The sequence below is a fragment of the Delphinapterus leucas genome, chromosome 9, assembly GCF_059928025.1.
Source record: "Delphinapterus leucas isolate spDelLeu-1000000601 "Yukka" chromosome 9, BTC_Dleu_Yukka2, whole genome shotgun sequence".
NCBI classification, from domain to species: Eukaryota; Metazoa; Chordata; class Mammalia; order Artiodactyla; family Monodontidae; genus Delphinapterus; species Delphinapterus leucas.
In genome coordinates, this window is record NC_143137.1 from 98,619,688 (window position 1) to 98,641,978 (window position 22,291).

General features: G+C 53.7%; 1 protein-coding gene across 7 annotated transcripts in view; it reads right to left on the reverse strand.

Moving 5' to 3' along the window:
• TNS3 (tensin 3) overlaps nt 1-22,291 on the reverse strand; it is a 226,005-nt gene that overhangs the window by 59,769 nt on the left and 143,945 nt on the right. For all 7 annotated transcript variants that reach the window (XM_089917889.1, XM_089917887.1, XM_089917886.1 and 4 more), the window contains one exon: nt 12,232-13,491. In XM_089917889.1, coding sequence (XP_089774015.1) covers nt 12,232-13,491 — 1,260 coding nt within the window. The remainder of the gene's footprint in view (nt 1-12,231; nt 13,492-22,291) is intronic.

Consider the following 22,291-nt stretch of genomic DNA (forward strand, 5'->3'; position numbering starts at 1 on the left):
AACCAGCCAGCACAGCCTCGAGGATGTACTACAAAGGCCCGGCTATAAAAACATGTCCAGGTGGCACCAGGGCCCAAGAGGGAATACGCAGAACTGAGGACTGAGTTCCAGAGAAGGAAGCTTAGATTTGTTTTCTTAACTGAAGGATAGTTTACAATGTTATGTTAATTAGACTTTTAAAACCTCTCTTCAGGTTTCCTGTAATAGTCCAGTTTCAGAATAGCCGGGGAACTCAGTCTGTCATTTCAGCTGATTCAGAGCCACATGTGGCCTCAGTCCTGGGCTTCCTCCAGATGAGGCCCTGAGACAGCGTCCGTGAGTGGCCCCAGAAATGTCCCTATGGAACACAGGGGTTTGCAACCATTTCTTGATTTTCTCTCTCTCAGGCACCAATGAAGATAACAAATAGACTTTTCTTCACTTAAAAATCTCTCCTGGGGCTTCCCTGGTGGCGTAGTGGTTGAGAGTCCGCCTGCCGATGCAGGGGACACATGTTTGTGCCCTGGTCCGGGAAGATCCCACATGCCGCGGAGCGGCTGGGCCCATGAGTCATGGCCGCTGAGACTGCGCGTCCGGAGCCTGTGCTCCGCAACGGGAGAGGTCACAGCAGTGAGAGGCCCGCGTACCGCAAAAAAAAAAAAAAAAAAGTCTCTCCTGTAAAGTGTTCTTCGTATCAAATACCACCTCGAGTGCCTTCACTGAACCTAAGTAATAGGGCATGTGGTTCAGCAACTAGGGGTTTCATTCTTCAATAATCATGGATCAATACTTCACTGCTCCCCGGCCTGCAAGAGTGTGGTCACAGGTGGCCACCAAGGTTCTATGCCAGGACCAACGTTGAGAGCAGGGTCAGGGCACGCACACGAGCTCCACAGGGGACCCCGTTTCCAGGCTGTGACCTGCACAGAGCATCGCTCTCCCCACAGAGTGTGTCTTCCCTTCCCAAAGAGGCAAAGATACAGGCACCACAGTCATCAGAGACCAGGCCCCCGCAGGCGACAGATCCTGCCCTCCTATCAGACTGCGGTGTAGACAGGAGGGTCCCCAGCACCACCCTGACCCCAGGGTGATGCTCCTGGAGAAACGAGGAGGGGTGCACGACGCAGCCGCGGCGCCAGGATATGCCCGCATGTGCCCACCTCTGCCCGGGAGGAAAGCGGGAAGCAGAGTCAGGCCGCCTCACAACAGCCAGGCGGTGTTGCTGCGTCGTTTCTGCCAATGAGGAAAATGGGGTCTCGAGTTGAGACATGCCCTATCCCACACAGCAAGCTACAGACAGGGGTTTGGTGCCCCGCGGAGCCGACCAAAACCCCCCCACTGCACACTCCACTCCCCCAGGGTGGCTTGTCCTCGCCCACCGGTGCCAAGCAAGGGGCGGGTCAGCCAGGAGGTGCCACTGTCCCCTCCCACTTCAAAAAGCCTGCTCAGTGCAGACGGTGGCCCACAGGCCTGGGAGGCGCGGCCCACCCACACAGACAAGTGGTGCTGTCGGCATCTCAGTGATTGATAATGGCTAACACGGATGATGGAGGGGACACCGGCTGAGATCGGGGACCCTTCCTTCTGCCCATGTGCCAAGAGGCAGTTGACGCGTGCTTTGCTTCTCAAATCCTTCTACCCATCAAGTGAATTTCAGATTAAAAATGGCTTCTCCCTTACAATCTCTGGAAATGCCCCCTTTGGCATTTGAGTAAAAACACTGGCTGGGGGTGTAGTTCCCAGAGCAGGTGAGCACAGAGCAGCCTGGACCAAAGGTAGGAGGAGGTGGGTTTTAGAGGTCTTCCCGTCCGAGAATCGTTGGTCTGACGGTGGAAGTGGGGCTGGGCAAAGGGCATGTGACCCCAGGCCCACCTGCTGGCAGACACCGGCTCCCCGGCCCGCTCGGGCAGGCCGACTCTGGAGCAGGTCTGCCTCTGTGCCCACTGGACAGTCCGACAGACGTCTCGGCGATGAAATGAGGACTGGTCCAGGCTCAATAAGATAAATGCAGCAAGAGCCAGTGCAGGATACAAGCCCACAGCAAGAACCCAATGTGAAAACTGCAGCCACCAAACACGCCAGAGGAAGACTCATGCAGTCACTGAAAATCCTGTGTGATGGAATGTGAAGGGAGAAAACATGCTAAAACATTACGTGAAAAGAGCAGCGTGGAAAAGTGAGCATGTGGCATTATATCTATGAATTCATTTTGATTTTTAAAAATAAGAAAATGTACCAACATGTTCACAAGTGGCTGTCTCTGGGTCGTGGAGTTCTAGGCACTGTGAAGAGTTTTCTTTTTAAATATCTATTAGGTTGGCCAAAAAGTTCGTTTGGGTTTTTCCGTAAGATGTTACGGGAAACCGGAACGAACTTTTTGGCCAACACAATATATCTTCTAAAGTTTTCACTAATAATAGGTCTTACTTTTAAAATCAGGAAAACAAGATCCAGGTCATCTTTAAGAAGAATAAGTTTTCTTTACATTTTGTAGAACTCTGAGTTGACCTCACAGACGTTCCCAAGTCCTTCTCTACTAGTTCTAATTCTAGTAGAACTAACTCTGTACTAGTACAGGCACACCTCATTTCACTGCACTTCCCAGATACTGTTTTTTTACAAATTGAAGGTTTGTGTCAATCCTGCATCAAGCAAGTCTATCGGCACCATTTTTCCACGGCATTTGTTCACTTCATGTATCTGTGTCACATTTTGGTAATTTTCACAATACTCGAAACTTTTCCATTATTATTATATTTGCTATGGTAATTTGTAATCAGAGGTCTATGATATTACTACTGTAATTACTTTTCTTGTTTTGTATTTTGAAATTAAGGTATGCATACTTTTTTTTTGACATAATGCTATTGTACACTTAACAGACTACAGTATAGTGTAAACATAACTTTTATACGCACTGGGAAACCAGAAAAATCTGTCTGAGTCACTTTATTGAGACGATATTTGCTTTATGACGATGGTCTGGAGCCCAACCTGCAATATGCCTGAGGTCTGTGCCCGTATTTAGTCTCTATGTGAAGATCCACAAACACAAACGTGTTTCGTGTTTGATTAACCTATCATTCTGACAAGTCTGCCGTGTGTGATGGCTGGATCTTCTTGTGAGATACAGAGACAATCCTATGGGAGGTGGCTTTCTGCATCAATAAGCTCAGAGGAGCTGTACAAGTTACCTTAATTTAAAGAGAGAAGGACTAGGGTGTCCGCGAGGTTGGGACGTGAGCACCGCTGGGCGGGGGCCCCCACCCCTCGGGTCATCCAACAATGGCCGGATGAGGGCTGCCCACCCTCCCAAGGGAGGGCCTTGATTCCATTTCACTTGACGAGTTGAACTGTATTCAAGAATCCACTCCATAAATCCGGCCATGACCATATTTCTCCTTCTCAGTAGAGAAATCAGATCCAAGAAAAGAGGAAATAGGAGACTGAATGAAAGCAGGACAGAGTCGCTGCACTAAAGCCCTGTGCCTGTGCCGGCTGGGACCCTGCAGGTGGCTCGGCAAACTGCCCCCTCCCACGGGCCTTCCTCAGGCAAAGGGCAGCTGGAGCCGGTGCCCCTGCCCCTGCCCTGCTTGGCCCAGGTGCGGCCACTAGAAAACGCCCCAGGACACCACTGCCCTCCAAGTCACAGAAGCGGTAGGGCTCAGTGCAGAAACCATGGCAATCTAGGACCACAGAGTTACCAACAATCTCCAGTGACCCGCACGTCCCCGCACGAGCCCTGCTCACATTCCCAGCTGCGGTCTCCGTGGAGGGTCGGTGTGGGAGCAGCTCTTCCTGTACAGAATGCTGTCTTCCAGTCTTGTGCTCGGGGTCTGCTTTTTTCCGCCAACACGTGGCACTGTGACGTGGTCTGCAATGGCCACACAACCAGACACGGCCCACTCCTGGCCAGTCCCTACGCTGGTCTTCAGACTCCTCTCCTTTCCTCCTGTCACGGGACACGATGCACTCCAGGCCTCGGCACCCACCTATCCAGGCTGGAAAGGGGGGCAGGTGTCCCCAGGTGTTCCCCTCTCTGCCACTCCCAAAGACCTGAGAATCTCACATGCCGTGGGGCGGCTGGGCCCGTGAGCCGTGGCCGCTGAGCCTGCGCGTCCAGAGCCTCCAGAGCCTGTGCTCCGCAGTGGGAGGGGCTGCAGCAGTGAGAGGCCCGCGTACCGCGCAAAAAAAAAAAAAAAAAAAGCCTACCTTTTGGATTGCAAAAGTGAAAACCCTTTCAACTGGGGAACTCCAAAGTGCTTGGTTAGGTGGTAGCATTTCCTCTAGAATGACATATTTAAAAGGAAATGATTGTGTCCAAAAAGCTAGGAAGGATACCCTTCTACTATAAGAAATTTCAGGAATAAGCTCATGGTTTTTTTTGGTTTGTTTGTTTTTGCGGGGGGCGCAAAACCCCCCCAGGGTGATGGAAAAGCAAAGGTACAGTCACAGGCCAGTGTTGTCCAGGGAGATGGGGGGAGCCCTGGGCACACGGGGAAGCGACAGTGGTCAGGGAAGCATTTCAGGGAGAACGTGACCCGGGGCTGACCTATGACAACCCAGAGAGCCCCTGACAGGTGGAGGCCACTGAATGAGAGGCCAGGCCTCCTCGGGCTCCCTGAAGGAAGCACTGTGCCCCGTGTTCCCACCCGCTCGCTCCTGTGTGTCCCGAGGGCAGGAGGCAGCGTGCAGCTGTACGGAGACTGGTCAGCATTAAACACAGCCTGAAACCACACGCTCTAACTCAGGTTCAGAACAGCATCCAGAGTTGTCATGGTGACACCGATGGGATCCCACGTGCCTTTGCTCACCGCCTGGCTCAGTGGGTACAGGTCTGATTGGGCACCCGAGAGGAATAGTGGGTTTCAGTGGACACTGAATGAGGGGGCAGGTGTGAAGGTAGAGTTAAATTAGCCACAAGCTCAGGGACCGTGACCAGAGCGGGCAGCCAGAAACCAAGCACGAACCCCTTCCAGAACTGTGTGACCAGGGCCCTATGCATGGAGGGAAGGAGGGGAAAGAGACGGAAGTGGCGGCTGGGAGACGGTGTCAGGCAGACACCCACAGAGGAGTCCAGGGCTTTGAGAGACTCCAAGGGATGCAAAGATGCATATACAAAGCAGATCAACGAAGAAATTATTCTAGGCTTTAAAAACGTACTCGCTTTTTTTGTGTTAAAAAACACATAGCATTACGTTTACCACCCTGACCATTTTTAATGTTAAGTATATTCAGACTGTTCTGCAACAGATCTCTGTAACTCTCTCATCTCGCAATACTGAATGGAAGATGACTCAGCTGAGGGGTATGGACGCGTTTTCTTAAGCTCTACTCTGCTAGAGCTTTTCAGACGACATGAGTGAACCCAAACCCAGACTTCATTAGACCTGTGAGCGTAACACCCGCCATCTAAAGGTTTGTCTATGGCCAGGCCACCCTCACCGTTTGAAACCCACCGAAAGAGAACCAAAACGTAGTTCCAGTGAGTGCGCACTTTGTGTTTCCCAGAGGAAACCAGTGGAGATCATCCTTCACTCTCTTATTACTGAGGTCGCCTGCAGGTGCCAAGGGTGGGACAAGCCCTCTCCTGCCAAGGATACAGAGCTGCTGGTCCCACACGCTCTACTGCCGGCTCCTGCAGGGACACCAGGGCCTCTGCCCCATGGACACCCCCTGACCTGAAAACAGTCATCTTGTCTTGGAAGGGTGATGCGGAAAGGCCTGAGGGTGGAGAGAAAAGACCTGAGCCCTCAATCTTTGCTCACCACGTCCCCAGACCACACAGTCTGCAGCAGGTTCTAACCCTGATCCGGGACCCTCTTCCGGGAAAGGCCTAAGAACTAACACAGGTTGGCCACGCAGGAAGAGCCCATGGGCCAAGTCTGAGCCTCAGTCACCTGCCCTTTCTAACCTCGAGCTTCCTCTCTGTGACTGGACGTCACCCCCCATCTCATTCGACCAGAGGAACCAGTAGTGCCTTGAGCATGGACGATGCTGGCGGAGACTTCTTGGTTTTGTGGAGCCCAGCTTCTCCTGGAAGCATGGGGGCTGCCCCAGAGCCTCAGACGTAGAGGAGGAGCCTCGCAGCCCCTGGCCGGGGTCCATGGCGGCCTGAATCCTGCTACCGTGGGTGATGCCGGGGTCAGCCTGAGATGCCTTCCCCAGCCGTCAGAATCTGCGGCCTCGGGGAACAGAGGAAATCCTGAGGGCAGGCATTCTGTCTCATGACGGACGTGGGCAGGGTCCACGCTCACCCCTTCTTCCCTCTTCTCCGTGCACCTGGATTTCCGGTCCTCGAACACACCTGCACTTCCACACACCTGGGCCCTGCCTCTCCCCAGCATCGGCACAGCCTCCACAGAACTTCCTCCTGGAAAGGCCCCCCTCTCTTCTCCCCGATGCTCCTGGCTCTCCTGTCGTGCCCCTGTGGGCTCGTGCCGCTGCGGCTCCCGCCCGCACTCAGGGACCCTACACTCACGGTGTGGCCCCACGGCTGAGGATCTCAGGTTCTCACACTGGATCCCTTTGGTTTGGGTTTAACATATAATATTCTTTAAATAAATTTATTTGTTTGTTTTTATTTTTGGCTGCGTTGGGTCTTTGTTGCTGCGCACGGGCTTCCTCTAGTTGCGGAGAGCAGGGCTTACTCTTCGTTGCGGTGCGCGGGCTTCTCATTGCGGTGGCTTCTCTTGTTGCGGAGCACGGGCTCTAGGCGTGAGGGCTCAGTAGTTGTGGTGCACGGGCTTAGATGCTCCGTGGCATGTGGGATCTTCCCGGACCAGGGCTCAAACCCGTGTCCCCTGCATTGGCAGGCGGATTCTTAACCACTGCGCCACCAGGGAAGCCCCTTTAACATATAATTTAAACTGACAGGCTTTCCACTATCAATTACTGAAAGTTGATATATTGTGAATTTCCTTCAGCATAAATGAGCTCTCTGCCACGGAGCACTCATGCAGGGATGTCTGTCTGTCTGCAGAAGCACATGGGGAGCCCTGGCACAGTGTCCCAGTGCCATCTGCAAGCAGAACACGGGGTCTGCCAGGGTCCGACAATTGTGGGTTGGGGGTTGATGTACCATGAATAAAATATTTTGACAACAGGAAACAAGGAGCCCATAGGTATGAGGAGAACAGAGCTGGCTTCCTGCCATCCATGGATTCATAAACTTCACAGATTGAGTCATTTCTTTTGTTGCTTGGGTACTATCAGTTGAAATCTCCCCTTATTTAAAAAATGTGATCCAAGAAACCCACCGTTAAGCAGGGCTGCAATGCAGCTGGGCGACCTGGGGGCTGGGGCGGCATGAGGCCACAGCAGCACCCAGACGGGCTGTGGCTGAAGCACGGTCTGGTGTCAGCCCAGAGCAGGGGAGCTGCAGAGGTGCTGAGCGCCTACAGGGAGTGAAACGCCACCACATCTCAACCCATTTTACAAGGTCTCACAGGGCTTTCTGAGACCCCACCTCTGAGGGGCCACTCTCGCCCCATGGGTGGGGACTGGCTCCCTACACTGCCCATGACAAATCTCGCTAAGGTCCCCGTGCCAATTCAGCAGAGACACATGGGTCTTTGGAGGGTCACCTGCATTTCCACCAACACCAGATCCCCTCTATTTACAAACATTCCACGTGTCAGGAAACAAAATGAGTAAGTCACTGGCACTGCCCTCCAGGGGTTTCGATCTGGTGGCAAAAACTGAGTTTAGTGGAATAAGGGCTCAGCCATGAGATGCATAGTGAGACAGATGGAGGCTGTTTACACATTATGGTGGGCATGAAGGTCAGGCGTGATGCAGACAAGCTTCAACATAGCTCCTAGAACGGGGCAGGAGCTGTGTGGCAGTGGTCACTATCATCTTTACCATCACCATGACCACCATGACCACCATCACCACCACCATCACCACCATCACCACCACCACCACCATCACCCTCACCACCACCACCACCCTCACCACCATCACCATCACCATGACCACCATCATCACCATCACCCTCACCACCATCACCATCATGATCATCACCACCATCACCATCACCACCACCACCAACACCACCATCACCCTCACCACCATCACCATCACCACCACCATCAACATCACCACCACCACCATCACCCTCACCACCATCGTCATCCCTACCACCACCACCATCACCATGACCACCATCATCACCATCACCATGACCACCATCACCACCACGATCATCACCACCATCACCATCACCACCACCATCAACACCACCACCACCATCAACATCACCACCACCGTCACCACCACCACCATCACCCTCACCACCATCGTCATCCCTACCACCACCACCATCCTCACCAGTATTATTATTGTGCTGACAGCAAGTAGACTTTCTCAGAAGATGCTTAGCCTTCACATATAATTTTCATCTCAGAAATAACCAGAGCCACAGTGGGCATGCTGCTGCCTGCAGAGCTGGTCCAATGTGAGCTGTGCAGGACATGCAGCAGTCCCCAGAAGGAGCTCCAGGTAATACCATTCCCAACTCTACCACCAGATAAGTGGTGGTCTTTCTCATAGTCAGGACATGATCTGCAAAGAGTGAAGGATTTCACTAACTTCAGGGTGCTGAGATCTCTGCGACAAACCTTTATTTACAGCCAGAATTAAGACACCGTGCAGCAGTCAGCATCTGGGGGCAAGATGCAAGGCAGGCCAGGGAGGGTCTCCCTTAGAAGATACAGCGTCTTGGAACTTTCCGGCCTACTTTCCATTTGTGTGTGAGACTTGAGGCCACTCTGGTCAGATACTGCCCCACATCAACAGGGCTGAGCATCAGGCACACAGACATGGGACAATGCATCTGTGGCATGACAGCCACCATCCTGGGAATGTCAATGGAGCCTTTCAGATTCATCGTCCCCTTCCTACTCAGCATGGTAGAACCGAGAGCCACATGTGGACCAGCTCAGCTCGGCAGCCCTGGCCTCCCCCACCTAGGGGATGGATGTGTGCTGGGGATCTGGAACATCTTCCAAGCACAGGTTTCCAGCATCCCCAAACCTTCTGAAATGTTCCACAACTCAGAATCAGTTGGTTAGTGGTACACTTTTATGACTTTCCGTGCCATCTAGTGATTTTTTTTTTCTGCTGCTGGCTGATCTAGCTTTTTGCAACCGAGAGGTGTAAATACTGACATTTAAATATTAAAATCAAATGGGCTCCAGTGTCCTCTATACCAGCCAGGGAGGGAAGGAAGTTCTCTCTCCACCTCAATTCAAGTGGCCGAAAGCTACAGATGTGCACATTCTTTTGATGGGATTTCTATCGATACAAGATGTCCCGGAATGAGAGCCAGAAGTCTGCATGCAGGCTGTTCTGAGAACCCTTTACACCGTCCAGATCCTTTTCATCAATGTAGTGCAAGTCTCAAAGGCACTACACTTCCCGGCTTGGCACTCTCCTAAAACAGGAGCTGACTCTGGAGTTGAAAGCCAAGCTCCGGGTTAGAAGGCCAGTCCTCGTGCTGCGAGCTATGAGCTGCCCCGTTGGCAGGTGCTCATCGCTGCTCAGGCCTCCTACCAGAAGCTCACGTGCAAATTTCAGAAAGGTCTCAGAAGATTAGCACACACATTGCTTATACCTAATCTACTGACATCACCATAGTTTTAAAAGTATAAAAGAAAACCGGCAAAAACCGAGGTTCCTATCAAACATGAATGGATTAATAAACACTCTAACTGAATTTGCATAATTAATAACCTAACGTGCTGAATTTTACGGGTCTGTTGAAATAGTCAAGTCCTTTAATTTAAAAAATGTCATTATTTTTATAAGACAAGGAACTAGAAAAGATCTGAAATTAAAATTCCAATAATTACAGCGATGAGTTTATCAGGTAATTTAAGAATAGCTAACGAAAGGGTGGAGGAAATGAAGAGACTTTCTAACATCCCAGGCTCTATGTTTTATTGCTACAAGAATAAAGGAGAAGTCGTCACTAGGGACTGAGTTCCATCAACTGGAAAACAAATGAACTAAAGGAGGCTGTCAGACTGTACCTGAGCCTTGGAATCCTTTTCCCCCTATACTCACTTGGCTGCCTCCAACTGCTTCCGAATCTCAAAGGAGGTTTTAATCCAAAAAAAAAGGTTTCTGGTTTTAATTTTTCCAAGCAATTTCTTTTAAGTAGGTTTGGTGAGATAAGAGACAGGATGAAGATAGCTTTGTTCCCAATGAAACCTTTTTTTTTTTTTAAAGAAGATGTTGGGGGTGGGAGTTTATAAATTTATTTATTTATTTTTGCTGTGTTGGGTCTTCGTTTCTGTGCGAGGGCTCTCTCTAGTTGTGGCAAGCGGGGGCCACTCTTCATCGCGGTGTGCGGGTCTCTCACTATTACGGTCTCTCTTGCTGCGGAGCACAGGCTCCAGACACGCAGGCTCAGTAGTTGTGGCTCACGGGCCCAGCTGCTCCGCGGTATGTGGGATCCTCCCAGACCAGGGCTCGAACCCATGTCCCCTGCATTAGCAGGCAGATTCTCAACCACTGCGCCACCAGGGAAGCCCGTGAAACCTTTTTAAAACTCAGAATCTCCTGAATGTGTCTGATTCTATGAATTCATACATCCAAATCCTTCCAACTATTTAGCTGCTACTATTACTACTGTTGTCCTACAGCTACAGGGTAGAGTCTGATAATCTACTCCCAGGAGGCTCTTCCAGCTCCGTCTAGCTCCAAGTTACTTACATCCAGGGGCACAGGTACTCAGGGAAGAGGGGATGCCACACACTTATGATCCAGGTACCTTACAGGGGCGTGCGGACCAGCACGTCCTGCACACTTCCACCAGCCGGGTACATGATAGGGTTTCTTTTAACAGATAGAGCGAACAGAAATTCAGAGGCTACATCCTTAACCCAAAGCCACACAGTCAGCCAAATGCACAGCTAAGCAGGACCAAGGTCTGCAAAGCTCAGGTAACCCAGGCCATCTGGACCCGGGGAGTGGGGGGGTCTGAAATCCACTCCATCTGACTGCAAAGCGGGCAGGGCCTCTGGGTGCAGCCACAGGGGCCGAATCCTGCTCTACTGCGAATGACCTATGTGACCTTGGGCAGGCCACTTCCTGACACCTCTGGAAACTCAACTGTAAGACAGGATCCGCCTCTGTAGCCGAGGGGCCTAAGAAGGTGAAAGGGCCCCGAGAACAATGCCTGCGGGAAGAGCGGCACCCCTGCCCCATCATTATCCTGGCTCGGCACTCAGGGTCAGACTCGGGAGTAGGGGGAGGCTACAGAGCTCTTCCTCTGTCACCCCTCCTGTCTTTACCTCTAGAGGCAGGGCCTTTAGGGAACCAGCTGATGCCCCAGAGGTGGACGCACGCCAACACGCCGACGCGGGAGGGCCTGGCCTCACTCTCAAGCCCCGAGGTGACCTCTGGGTCCTTGCAGCTCCACACCTCTCTCCAGCCCCCCAGACCCCAGCAGGCTTGGACGTCTGCCTTGGCCCCATCCGCCTCCTCTGTGTGGAAGCTTATAGACGGACACTCCATTCCTTGACCCGGACACCCCACCTCTGTCCCAGTGCCCCCGGCCTGCAGGGCACCCTCCCAGGCCGCCCTGGCCAGCTCTCCGGGGCCCACAGCCTCTGCTTCACCAACGTGGAGAGCCTGTCACAGGCCAGATCCCAACTCCCTGCCCCACGTCCACTCAGCCGTACACCCAGAGGCCACCTCTGTCCGCCACAGCTACATTCCCCCAGCCTTCCCAGGTCTCGCAGGTGGGCAGGAAGGCCTGGCCCTGGCCTTGCACAGCCGTGCCCTAAGGGTGAGAGCCTGCACAGTGCCCACCTCCTACCCAGGACAGCCCCCAGAGCTGCAGGGTGCACACAGGGACGCCCTCAGGGCCCGCGACCCTGCAGCCGGGCCTGGTGGCCGGGTTTCTCGCCGCGTCTCTCGGCCCCGACTCTCCGGAACCTGCCCCTCTGGCATCCCTGCCACTGCCCGCCTCCAGCCACCCCCATGGCCCTGGCTCTCCAGCTCACAGGCTGCTGCCCCACGGACGGCCTTCCCGTCCCCTGCGTGGCCAGCCAGGAGACATCTTCGGTACCTGGAGTGCACGGTTACCTGCCTGTCCCCACGAGGCTGTGCCCAGGGCCCCAACCATCCTCCTCATTCCCCTCCCCCGGACCCTGCGTCGAGCCCGGCGCTCTTCCATAAATCCCTATTCTGCAAAACACAGACCCGGGCAAGCATGCATCCCATGGAACAGTGGCTCACCTTGCCTCGCAGGAGCCCTGCCAGGGCCTTCTCCCGTGTCCTGGAGGCGGCCACTCGCCCGCAGCCCACCTCCCACACCGTCTGGGGCTGCGGGGCCGTTGGCCTGGCTACCCAGCATGTTCACGTGGGTGGGGATGGGCTCAAAGGTGGGGTCCAGCTCCAAGATCAGCCTGTTGAGCTGCTCGATGGACTGGTCGATGTCCAGGGTGGGCGAGCCAGGGGAAGGGTCTGTGCTCAGCTCTGGGCCAGTACCATTCACGACTCTGACATCTGGAATCCTGGGTTTGAGCGCTGCTTTGCCGGGAGGGGGTCTCTGTGTGTCGGGGGGATGTGGCCCGGGGCCTATGCCCCTCTGGACGGCCACTCTGCTGCTGGTCCCCCGGGTAGGGGTGAGCGGGACCCTAGGCTGGGTCTGCGCCAGGCCAGAACCGTCAGCGGTGCCGCGGCCACCGAGCCTGGCCTCCCCGTCGGGGGTGAAGCTGTACTGGTGAGCGGCCACCATCTGCTGCTGGCGCACCCAGGTCTGCGTGGAGTAGCTGCTCTGCCCGTAGGCCTGCGTCTGGGCGGGCACGGAGGGCTTCCTGAGCACAGGCTGCGGCTGCTTGGGCTCGCGGCTCCCGAAAGCCTGTTCGCGCTCGTACAGGGGCTCCACGGCGAGGCCCAGATCCGGGGCAAGAGCACCGTGCTGATCGTCGCCAGCGGCGCTGCTGCATCCATCAGACAGGAGGGAGTTCTGGCTGCTCTGGTGGCAGGTGAAGGGGCCCAGGTGGGCTGACTGGTGGCCCTCGGAGGAGGAGAGGGTCCCGATGCTGTCCACACTGTGCAGGTCATGGCTGGGCATCTCATCGTCCAGGATGTCCGTCTCTCGGTCCTTGGGGGTGCTGTCTCCGTTCACGTGGACCTGGGCCGGTACGACGTGGCGGGTCCCGCTGTACTTGCTGCAAGCATCACTCATGTCCTTGAGGGGGCTTCCAGAATCTTCGAGACCAAAGCCACTGAGCAGCTGATCCAGCTCGGCCTTTTCTTGGGGGCTCAGGCCCCTCTTGGGTCCTGGAGCCAGGTGTTCCTCGGTCCTGTCGGTCCTCACCGAGGCCGTGGAGTGGCCTGAGTCACTGCTGACAGACAGGGTGTGGTCGCTGTGGTCTGGGCTGCTGGCGGCCGGGACAGCGGGGGACCCACCTGGGACACTGGGATCTGAGGCGCTCTTCTTTCCCACCTTGGCATAAAGGCTGCCGTCGACAGGGCCCTGCGTGTGCACCACTGGTGGGGAGAAAAGGAGAGACAGAGAGATGGACTGTAAGTCAAGGACGGAAAGGGGCTTCGCGCTCTTGGAACAGGCCTATATTTCTGTCTGAACAAATAAATGGATTCACAACAGACAACTTAGAATAATCAGGGCCAAAGATGCCTCTAGGGTCCCCAAATTCTACATACGCTCCTGCGAAGCAAACGCCAACGAAAAACACTGAATAATCAAACATTTTCAGGCCCTGAATTGCTTCTACATTTTTATGCAAAGAGAACGGTCATTTAGAGAACCTCTGGGCCTCTCCACACTGGACTCGTCTTGCCTCGAGGGCTCACTGTTAACGGCGTCCTTAGTTTGAAAGCTGAACACAGCGCTGCTCACAAATCTCTAAGACTCAAGAATGGACGGCGCCTATGACAGGAGAGAGCTTCTGTCAACATCTATGAAGCGTCCTCCAGGGATGTGGGTAACAGTCCCTGGTAAGCGGAACCTCTGATTTAGGAGCCTGCTGTCCTCAACCTTCTGAGATCCTCTAAAACCTAAATATGCGACTCCACGAAAAGAGAAAACACAGGAACTCGTCCCGGCCCTGCCTCCCCGTTAGTGCAGCATCTCTGGGCCAAGGAGGTGCTGATAAAGACACGGCAGGACCTCAGAACATAGAAGGGTAAGCACTGATCTCCACGCATCAGGACAGCCGAGAAAACAAAACGAGGCCTCAGACGCAGATGGGAAGAGCGCTCCTATTAGTACGGCCTTGGCTGTGGCAGTCACCACTCCCTGGCTCACAGCAAAGAGCTGGGAGGGCACCCAACAGCGCAAGAGAGCTTGAGGTCAGCACCTCCCTCCCCCTCCATCGTCCTCTGCCTCCCTGTTTGCCCAACTGTGGAATTGCCGGCACACCACCACAATAACGGAGCTGCAGAGGGCTTGACCCACGCTGTCCGGGGGCCTGGAGCCGCTCTGGAGGGACCCGGCGTGCACTCCACCATCAGCAGCTTCCGGCTTTTTTAAAAAACACCGGGGTGACACGCCAGGACAGAGATCTGTGGGGTATCTGGGAGTGCTGTGCTGAGAGCACATGCGAGCCCGGCTTCCTTCTTATCTCAACTGTGCCCAAGAGGAAGAAGCGGGGCTAGAAGTGATGGGGGATGGCAAACAAACACCGGAGTGCAGGCCGGTGTGAATCTCAGCGACCCTCACCTTAACGTAGCGCCTGGTGGGGAGGGCTGGGGGGAGAAATGATACATAAAATACGGTAAATAAACCAAGTCTTCAAGGCAGGCAACTGGTGACGTGAGCATCTAAGTCAGAGGCAGGAGCTGGATGCAGCTGCGGGGTAATTGGGGCAGGTGTCAATGACAGCCGGTGGCCACGGAGCACCTATCACGGGGTGTGCACTCAGCACATTTTCTCTAACCTTCTAGCGTATTTCCCTTCTAAAGAAAAAGAATTGATGCTGAAAGAGCATCAGTAACTTGCCCAAGGTCAAGGGGAAGCCCAGGTGGGACCAGAACCCATGCTCTCTGGCTCTGCAGCCTGGGAGCCCTTGGCCACCCGGGGCCCTGCTCACAAAGAGGTAGCACTCGGTCATGATGCTCTGCGTGGGGTCAGCGAGTGACCCAAAGGTGCCAGGGGGAGGACCTGCTGCACCCAGCTTTGCACACAAGGACCCCGGAATGAGCGCCCCCAAGTTACAGGGCACCTGCAAACGTCACCCCTACAACCGTGAAAGTGCAGAATCAACCCATGTGTGAGCCACTAGGTCATCATGCTTAGGATGCTGCTGGGCTCACGCAGAACGGCCCGTCGGTGAAGCGGGAGCTGGAGCGTCAAACAGACGCCAGTTCAAGTCCTGGCTCTACCCCAACCCGGCCTGGGGCCACCAACCCTGTGTTGGCCCAGCTGCACAACAAGGGTTTGGCTGTGCTCTACATGAAGCTCAAACACGGGCACTGAAAGTCACAGCACACAGATGAGTGTCCTTCTAGCCCTTCTAGCCTTCTAACGTGGCTTCTGTGGGAGACCCTCTGTGGCCAGGAAAACTCAACTAAGGCAAGACCTGGGGAACCAGGTGCTTCCCTTCTATTCTGCAGAGAAAGCAGGAGAGCACACTCCCCTCTGTAAGAATCCCAGTCCCGCCAGAGCGGAGGGGAGGCCAGGACAGACGACCAGCACACAGCCAGCCAGTGGGGATTTCTAGAAACAGATGTCCATGCGTCCATGACTCAAGTCCTTCTCCCTGAATCTAAATGAAGACGGACTGGCGCAATGAGTTAAGGGGAAAAAAGGAAGCCAAGAAGCAGCTGTACAAAGATTCTTCTGATTTAAATTCACGCAGTGCCCGTTAATCATTTTGAGTAGAACCCGTGGCGACCCAACGTGAGGAACAGTCCATAGGGCCTGCAGGAAACGGAACAGGACATGATATTTCCCCTTGGCTGTGAGTTACGAGTAATCCCATTCTTATTATTTTTATTAGTAGCAGAAATCTTAAGATGATAATAAACGCATTAAAAAACAGCCCGCTTGCCACGGACTAAACACTGGCTCTGTGCGAGGCCGGGCGCTGGGCACTTCGGCCTCGGTCTCATGGGCTCTCAGAGCTGCTCAGGGGGGGTGGCGAGACACCACCGCAGACCCTTTGCTAAACGTCCTACCACACACACGGGTGACTGTCTATGTCAGAAAATGCCCAGTAAATGGCATATCTATAGGAAAAGGATACGAACCATCTCCGAGAACCCTCAAAGTCAGACTCGCCCAAACTTCTGAATCACTTTGTAGGAGCTCAAATCTTCCCAAAGGCACAGGGCCTCTGGGGGGCTGTCCAGGGGCCTCCAGAGACACCCTACTGCACCCATGCTTTGTGATCCCGGGGAGTGTGGGAGTCAGGCTTGGGGCGAGGAGGAAAAGGGGCCTCTGGTACCCGCTGTCCCTGCCCTGCACTCTTTGTAAAAGGACCCAAACTGAGTTTCCCTGCACCCGGAGATGGACTCTTGTCCTGCATTTACTCTGTACTTTCCTGGTCAGGACATTTAGACTGTTCAATCCCCTGATTCTTCACTTATAAACGGGAATAATTAGTCTTATCTTTCAATGCACTTATAAGAATTAGAGAACATATATAAAGAACCCAGGACCTAGGCTCCTGAGGTGGGTAGCCATAATCATCTGTTTTTTTAAAATTTTATGTATTTATTTATTTTATTTTTGGCTGTGTTGAGTCTTTGTTGCTGCGTGTGGGCTTTCTCTAGTTGCGGCGAGCGGGGGCTACTCTTCACTGCGGTGCGCGGGCTTCTCTTGTTGCGGAGCACGGGCTCCAGGCGCGTAGGCTGAGTAGTTGCAGCACGCGGGCTCAGTAGTTGTGGCTGGCAGGCTCTAGAGCGCAGGCTCAGTAGTCGCGGCGCACGGGCTCAGTTGCTCCGCGGCATGTGGGATCTTCCCGGACCAGGGCTCGAACCCGTGTCCCCTGCATTGGCAGGCGGATTCTTAACCACTGCGCCACCAGGGAAGTCCTGAGGGTAGCCATAATTATTAAAAGCCCCTTCCAAGGTGGACAAGGCCTGGCATTCCCTGACTGTGCTCATTTCTATCCTGTCCACCTTGCTGCTCCCAGACCACAGCAGGCACTCCCCTGCCCCAGGGCCTTTGCTCGTGCCGTTCTCTGCCTGCTGGGTGTTTGTCTGTGGCACACACCTACCTTCAGACCTACTGCAGACTGTCTCCCCCACAAGAATGTGGGCTCCAGGAGGGCAGGGGTTTGTTTTTTTGCTCCCTGTGGTATCCCCAGCATTAGGAACCAGCCCCTGGCACCCAGTGGGCACCAAGTACTGACAGACTGAATGCTCTGGCTTGTTCTCACATGACAAAGCCTGGGGAGCTATTTTGGAAAGATGTTCAGCTGCCTTAGCTGGTTAAAAGACTAAAAATAACTAACCAGCCTTCTGAAGGTAGACGTGCCCACAGCCCTTGACCACCTGCAGCCCCAGGGCCTCCATTCCCCAGACATGATCATAACAACCTCTCCCCCAGGTAGACCGCACAGCCCCAGCGAGTGGGCCTTCAAATGCAACCCGACTGGAAAGGTGCCGAAGTCAACGAGTGGATTCCAAAACGTCAAAGAAAACAAAAGGTGCAAACCTAAATGTGACCCAATGTGCAGGCAGAGGGGCAAAGGTCCGAGGGACGTCTGAACACTATCTGTGCAGCCACAGGACTGGGGGTGTGATGAGGGCAAGACAGAGCCCTGGCATACAGTAGGCGCATAACAATGGCACCGCATCTTTACCATTTCCCGTCTCCTCCATCCTCCTGCCATTAAGATGGACTTTCCCAAGCAGGTTCGTCCCCACAGCTGCAGGGATGGGCGGGGTGCACCCACCTACTCATGGCCCGCCTCTAAACCACATCTAGAGAAGGGCGACCTTGCCTACGGGGCTGGTGTTTTGTTTTCTGAGACCCCATGTGAAAACTGCAGGGTGAGAGCAATGAAAACAGAATCACAACCAGGGACGAAAGTTATCTGGGGGGCTTGGGGGAGGGGGGTCACTGCACGACTGACTGACTGCCAAACCCTCCATGGAAAATGAGACGCAAGCTCCAGCCTTGGTGTATGAAGCCCCCCAAAACCTTGGTCAGTCTCTAAGGACACCCTGACTTAATTGATGGTAGAGTGCCCCTTTTAATTCAGATTTGGAAAAGTGATGCAGAAAGTAATTTTCAGAGAGCCGATATAGCTAAATTCGCTCTGTGATCCCTGGCACGGCTGGGGTCCCAGTGCCACCACCAAGGGCTCCCAGGGGAAAGGAGGTGGGACCCCTGGGGTGAAGGAGGCTTGTGGGTATGAAGCTCAGCTCCATCTCGGAGCTCAGAGTGCTATCAAAGCTGGGGTGAGTGCGGGGCCAGCAGAAGACGTCTGGAAGGCATTCACTTCATCCGCCCCTTGCATCCTTTTGTAGATTTAAATGACACATTTTAACTTTGTGCTTCCAGCTCGAGGGGAGTTTGGGGGAACTGAATGGATCCTCATTCTGCAGATGGAGACCCCAATCTCCAGATAGAGATGTGACCCGCCCAGGACCCCCAGCTTTTCCACTGCAGATGCAGGTCAAGAGCCTCTGCCTGTCCCAGTGCAGGATCAACCACTTGCTCTGTGTCCTGTCCCTTCCCGCCATCCCTGCCCCACCGACCAGGACCCAGGGCCCCTTCCAAAAGGAGGCCTGTGAGTTTTCTGGTAATGATTTCCCTGCATCCGGGGCCTAGTTAAAAATCAAACAAATGTTAACTACGGCTCTGATCGCTTCCGCTGAATGACACACCAGGGAGGTTCCCATCTGGAAAAGAACCAGAAGAAAGAAAAGAGCCAGTGGACATTCTTGCCTCGTTAAAGAGCAGAAGCCGCAGCACAGACTCCCCGCCCCTGCTCTGCTACCGTGTGCCGGTTCCCTGCCCATTCTCACCCGACTTTTGAAAGGGGGCTATCTCACAAGAAGGAAAAGAGACACCCCCCAAATATTTCAAAAGTAAGCAAAGAAAATGAGGCAGACCTAAAAAACAAGAAACACGAAAACATTCCTTCCGATGCCCACCTGTGCTCACAGGTATGTGCTCACAGGTGTGTGAAGAATTAGCCAAAGGGAAGGCAGCATCTCAGCTCCACCACCATCCGAGCACCAACCAGTCGGCTAACAAGAAGGTGTAGAACTGATCTGTAGTAAGTTCAGCTGTCCCCTGGGCCTGATGCCAACACAAAAAATCCATTTCAAACAAAAGAGCAAACCTGAGGGCTTCGTTAAGGTCGCTGAAATCTTTCTTTCTTCTATATACTGACTCCAGGAATCTTATGTTTTACTTTCGTGAAAGGTTTGCTTGAAAAGCAACTTTTCATTTCAAAAGAGCTAACAGGATCCTCCCTGCAAGTCTTCCACAGAGAAAAGCAGAGAACTCCTCTCCGGGAACAGTCACACGAGTTTACTAAGCACTCGCCACGGCTGCTGGTTAGTTGTTTACGGAGATTGAAATGGAATAGTCAGCAGAGTCCCGACTACATGCTGGGATGAGCCACAGGGAGAGGGTCAAGATACGGAGGGCGGCAGGCACACTTCACAGCATCCGACGGGTTAGCAGAGGCAGAAAGAGGGAGCAGGATTGCAAGAAGGGATGCATCCGGGAACAGCTGCTCTCAGGTGAGGCTGCAAGGAATCGTTACTTCTATCATCAGAGAAAGAGAGAATGCAGGAAAGCCGTCTCCTGCAATGGGGCTGACACTCTAAAGACAAAGGCTCTGTTTAAGCACCTCTTATGTGCCAGGACACTGTCACGCTCCAGGGATGGACCTCACTTAATTCCCAAAGCAATCCTGTGAGGCAGTAATCGACAAGCCCATCTTATAGATGAGAAAACAGAGGCTCAGAGAGGTTATGCTAATATTTAAGATAATAAAAGGCTACTGAATAGATCATCTGGAATTCAAACCTAACTCTGCCCTACTCCCAAATCCATGCTTTCTGTTTTTTTAAAACACTGGAATTCTAAACCTGACCAACCACTTTAATGTGAAATTAACAATTTAATTTCGGAAAGGAATTTCCCTAAATATTTTCTTTTTACACACACACACACACACACACACACACAAACACTCCTTAGAAACTACTTAAGCACTCTGTTTTCCTCCCTAACTCCCGAAATGGTGCACTGTCGGGACAGGGTCCTGTGTTTTGAGGCTGCCGGGTTGATGATGGCAGTGTTATGTCTGTTTCCTAGGCTACAGCAGCAGGAGCCATGGCAGGCTGCGCGTTTCTGTCCTTACAATGAATGAGCTGTTCCTGGGTACACCACTTGGTCCCTGCCTACCGCACCCACAGCCCCTTGGGAGCCCCGATAAAGGGAAGGCTCCCCGCCCACCCTGACTCAGCAGGAGACAGGCTGCGTCTCCGGACGCAGACTGCAGAGCAGTCCGTCACTCCCGCCTCCTGCGGCCGGCCCCGCCTTGGACCACCTCCAGCTCGCCCCTCCAATCGGCTCACTCACTACTCGAGGCCACTCAGCTAAACCAACTGACCCCATCAAAATGTCCCAATACCAGACGCCATGAGTCTACCAGCCACGGGCTTCCCGGGAAAAGTGTCTGAGAAGAAAGACAGACAAATGATGCCATCACCTGCAACTACACCCAAAGCACTGAGTGAGCAGCCGGACTCCAGAGTCTTCCACTGACATCCTGAGGGAAGAGATCGGGGGCAGGCACTGGGCTCACGGCAGGGAGGCTGCTACAAAGGGCCACCAGGGATGATTTGGGTGACAGACGTGTTCTTTGTCTTAGCTATGGTGGGAGCTGCAGGATAGGAAGTTAAACCCCTAGATGCACAGTAAACAGAGTGAACTTTACTCTATGTACGTATTGGGTTGGCCAAAAACTTTGTTCGGGTGTCTCCATGCTACAAAAAACCCAAACGAACTTCCTGGCCGACCCAATAAATTACACCTCGATTTTTAAAAAGGTCATGAAATCAAGACAGAAATGAGGCTCACAGTGCAATGGGCCACCCCCCATGCACTGTGTCCGCCTGCCCCCTCCTCCCCCCCATCTCCTTTTCTCTCTGCTCCTGCCCCCGCCGCCTTGAATTCCTCCACTTTCCCCCTCTCTTCCAGGACCTTCCTTCCTCCTCCTAGACTCCCTGAGATGGTGAGAGCTCTCTTCTCTTCGGGATAGTTGTCAGGGTCCCTTCGTGCCCCCCTTGTGGCATAGAGCTTGTTTTAACTTTTTCACTGGAGTGATTTATGTGCACATCCTCAGTCCCCTTCTGGACATTCTGGCATAATCCACCTGGGTGTGAATCCTAATTAAAACTCCTCCCCGCGGCTGTGTGACCTTGGGCGAGTTACTTAACCTCTCTGTGCTTCACTTCCCTTATTGGAGAAGTTGCCGGGCAACAGGTGTTTGATGAGGTCTGCCCCAGGATCACCATGGCGACTCGGTGAGACCAAACACAAAGGGAAAAGCACAGGTGGGCACTGGGTGAACACTGTCCCTGCCCATCCCCACACTTGTCCTGGTGATTCAGGGTTCCTGTCCGTGTTCCCTCCAGCCCAGAGCCTGGGGAATGATAAGAATGCCTCGTGCTGTCCCATTAATGAGTATTCTTGACTCAGCCTGACTGACCTTACACTTCGGAATTATGTTGAAGAATTGCTTTTTAATAGAGACCTAAAGTAAAAGATGCAATTTTACAAAACCCACCTGAAGGTTCTATAACCCAAACTGCACAGCGCGGCCCTCCGGCCGGCCAAGCAGCCCACCTCCAGCTCTCACCAGCTGTAAAACATTGTTCGAGCCACGTGATCTGCTTGGCTTCTCAGCTTCCTCTGGGACCAATAACCACGAGGACAAAAGCGGTAGCAGTAAGCTAGCTGAGTGACGCCGAGGGCCTCTGCATCGGCTCAGTGGGCTCACCACAAACTCGCCTCTGCTGAAGCCACGCGGTCGTGGGAACTGTGCCCCATTCCACAGGGCTCAGAGGCAGGATGACAGCCACATGGGCGGATCTTCCAAAGCACACCCAGGGGCCTTCCTCACCTCTGCACATCTCGGGACCCTCACCCTGGTGGTTAGAGACCGTTTCTCCCAGACCTGCTGCAGCGGCTCTGACTGACCAGCTGTGGAACCAGCGACAAACTGCTCAGCTTTCGATTTTGAGAATGCACCCTGGCACTGGCCCAGCCCTGCAAGATGTCGAGAAGCAGGCGAGCATCTCAGTGCCTGCTGTGCGGTGTGCAGGCAGAGGGGGCACCGGGGGTCCCAGGCTC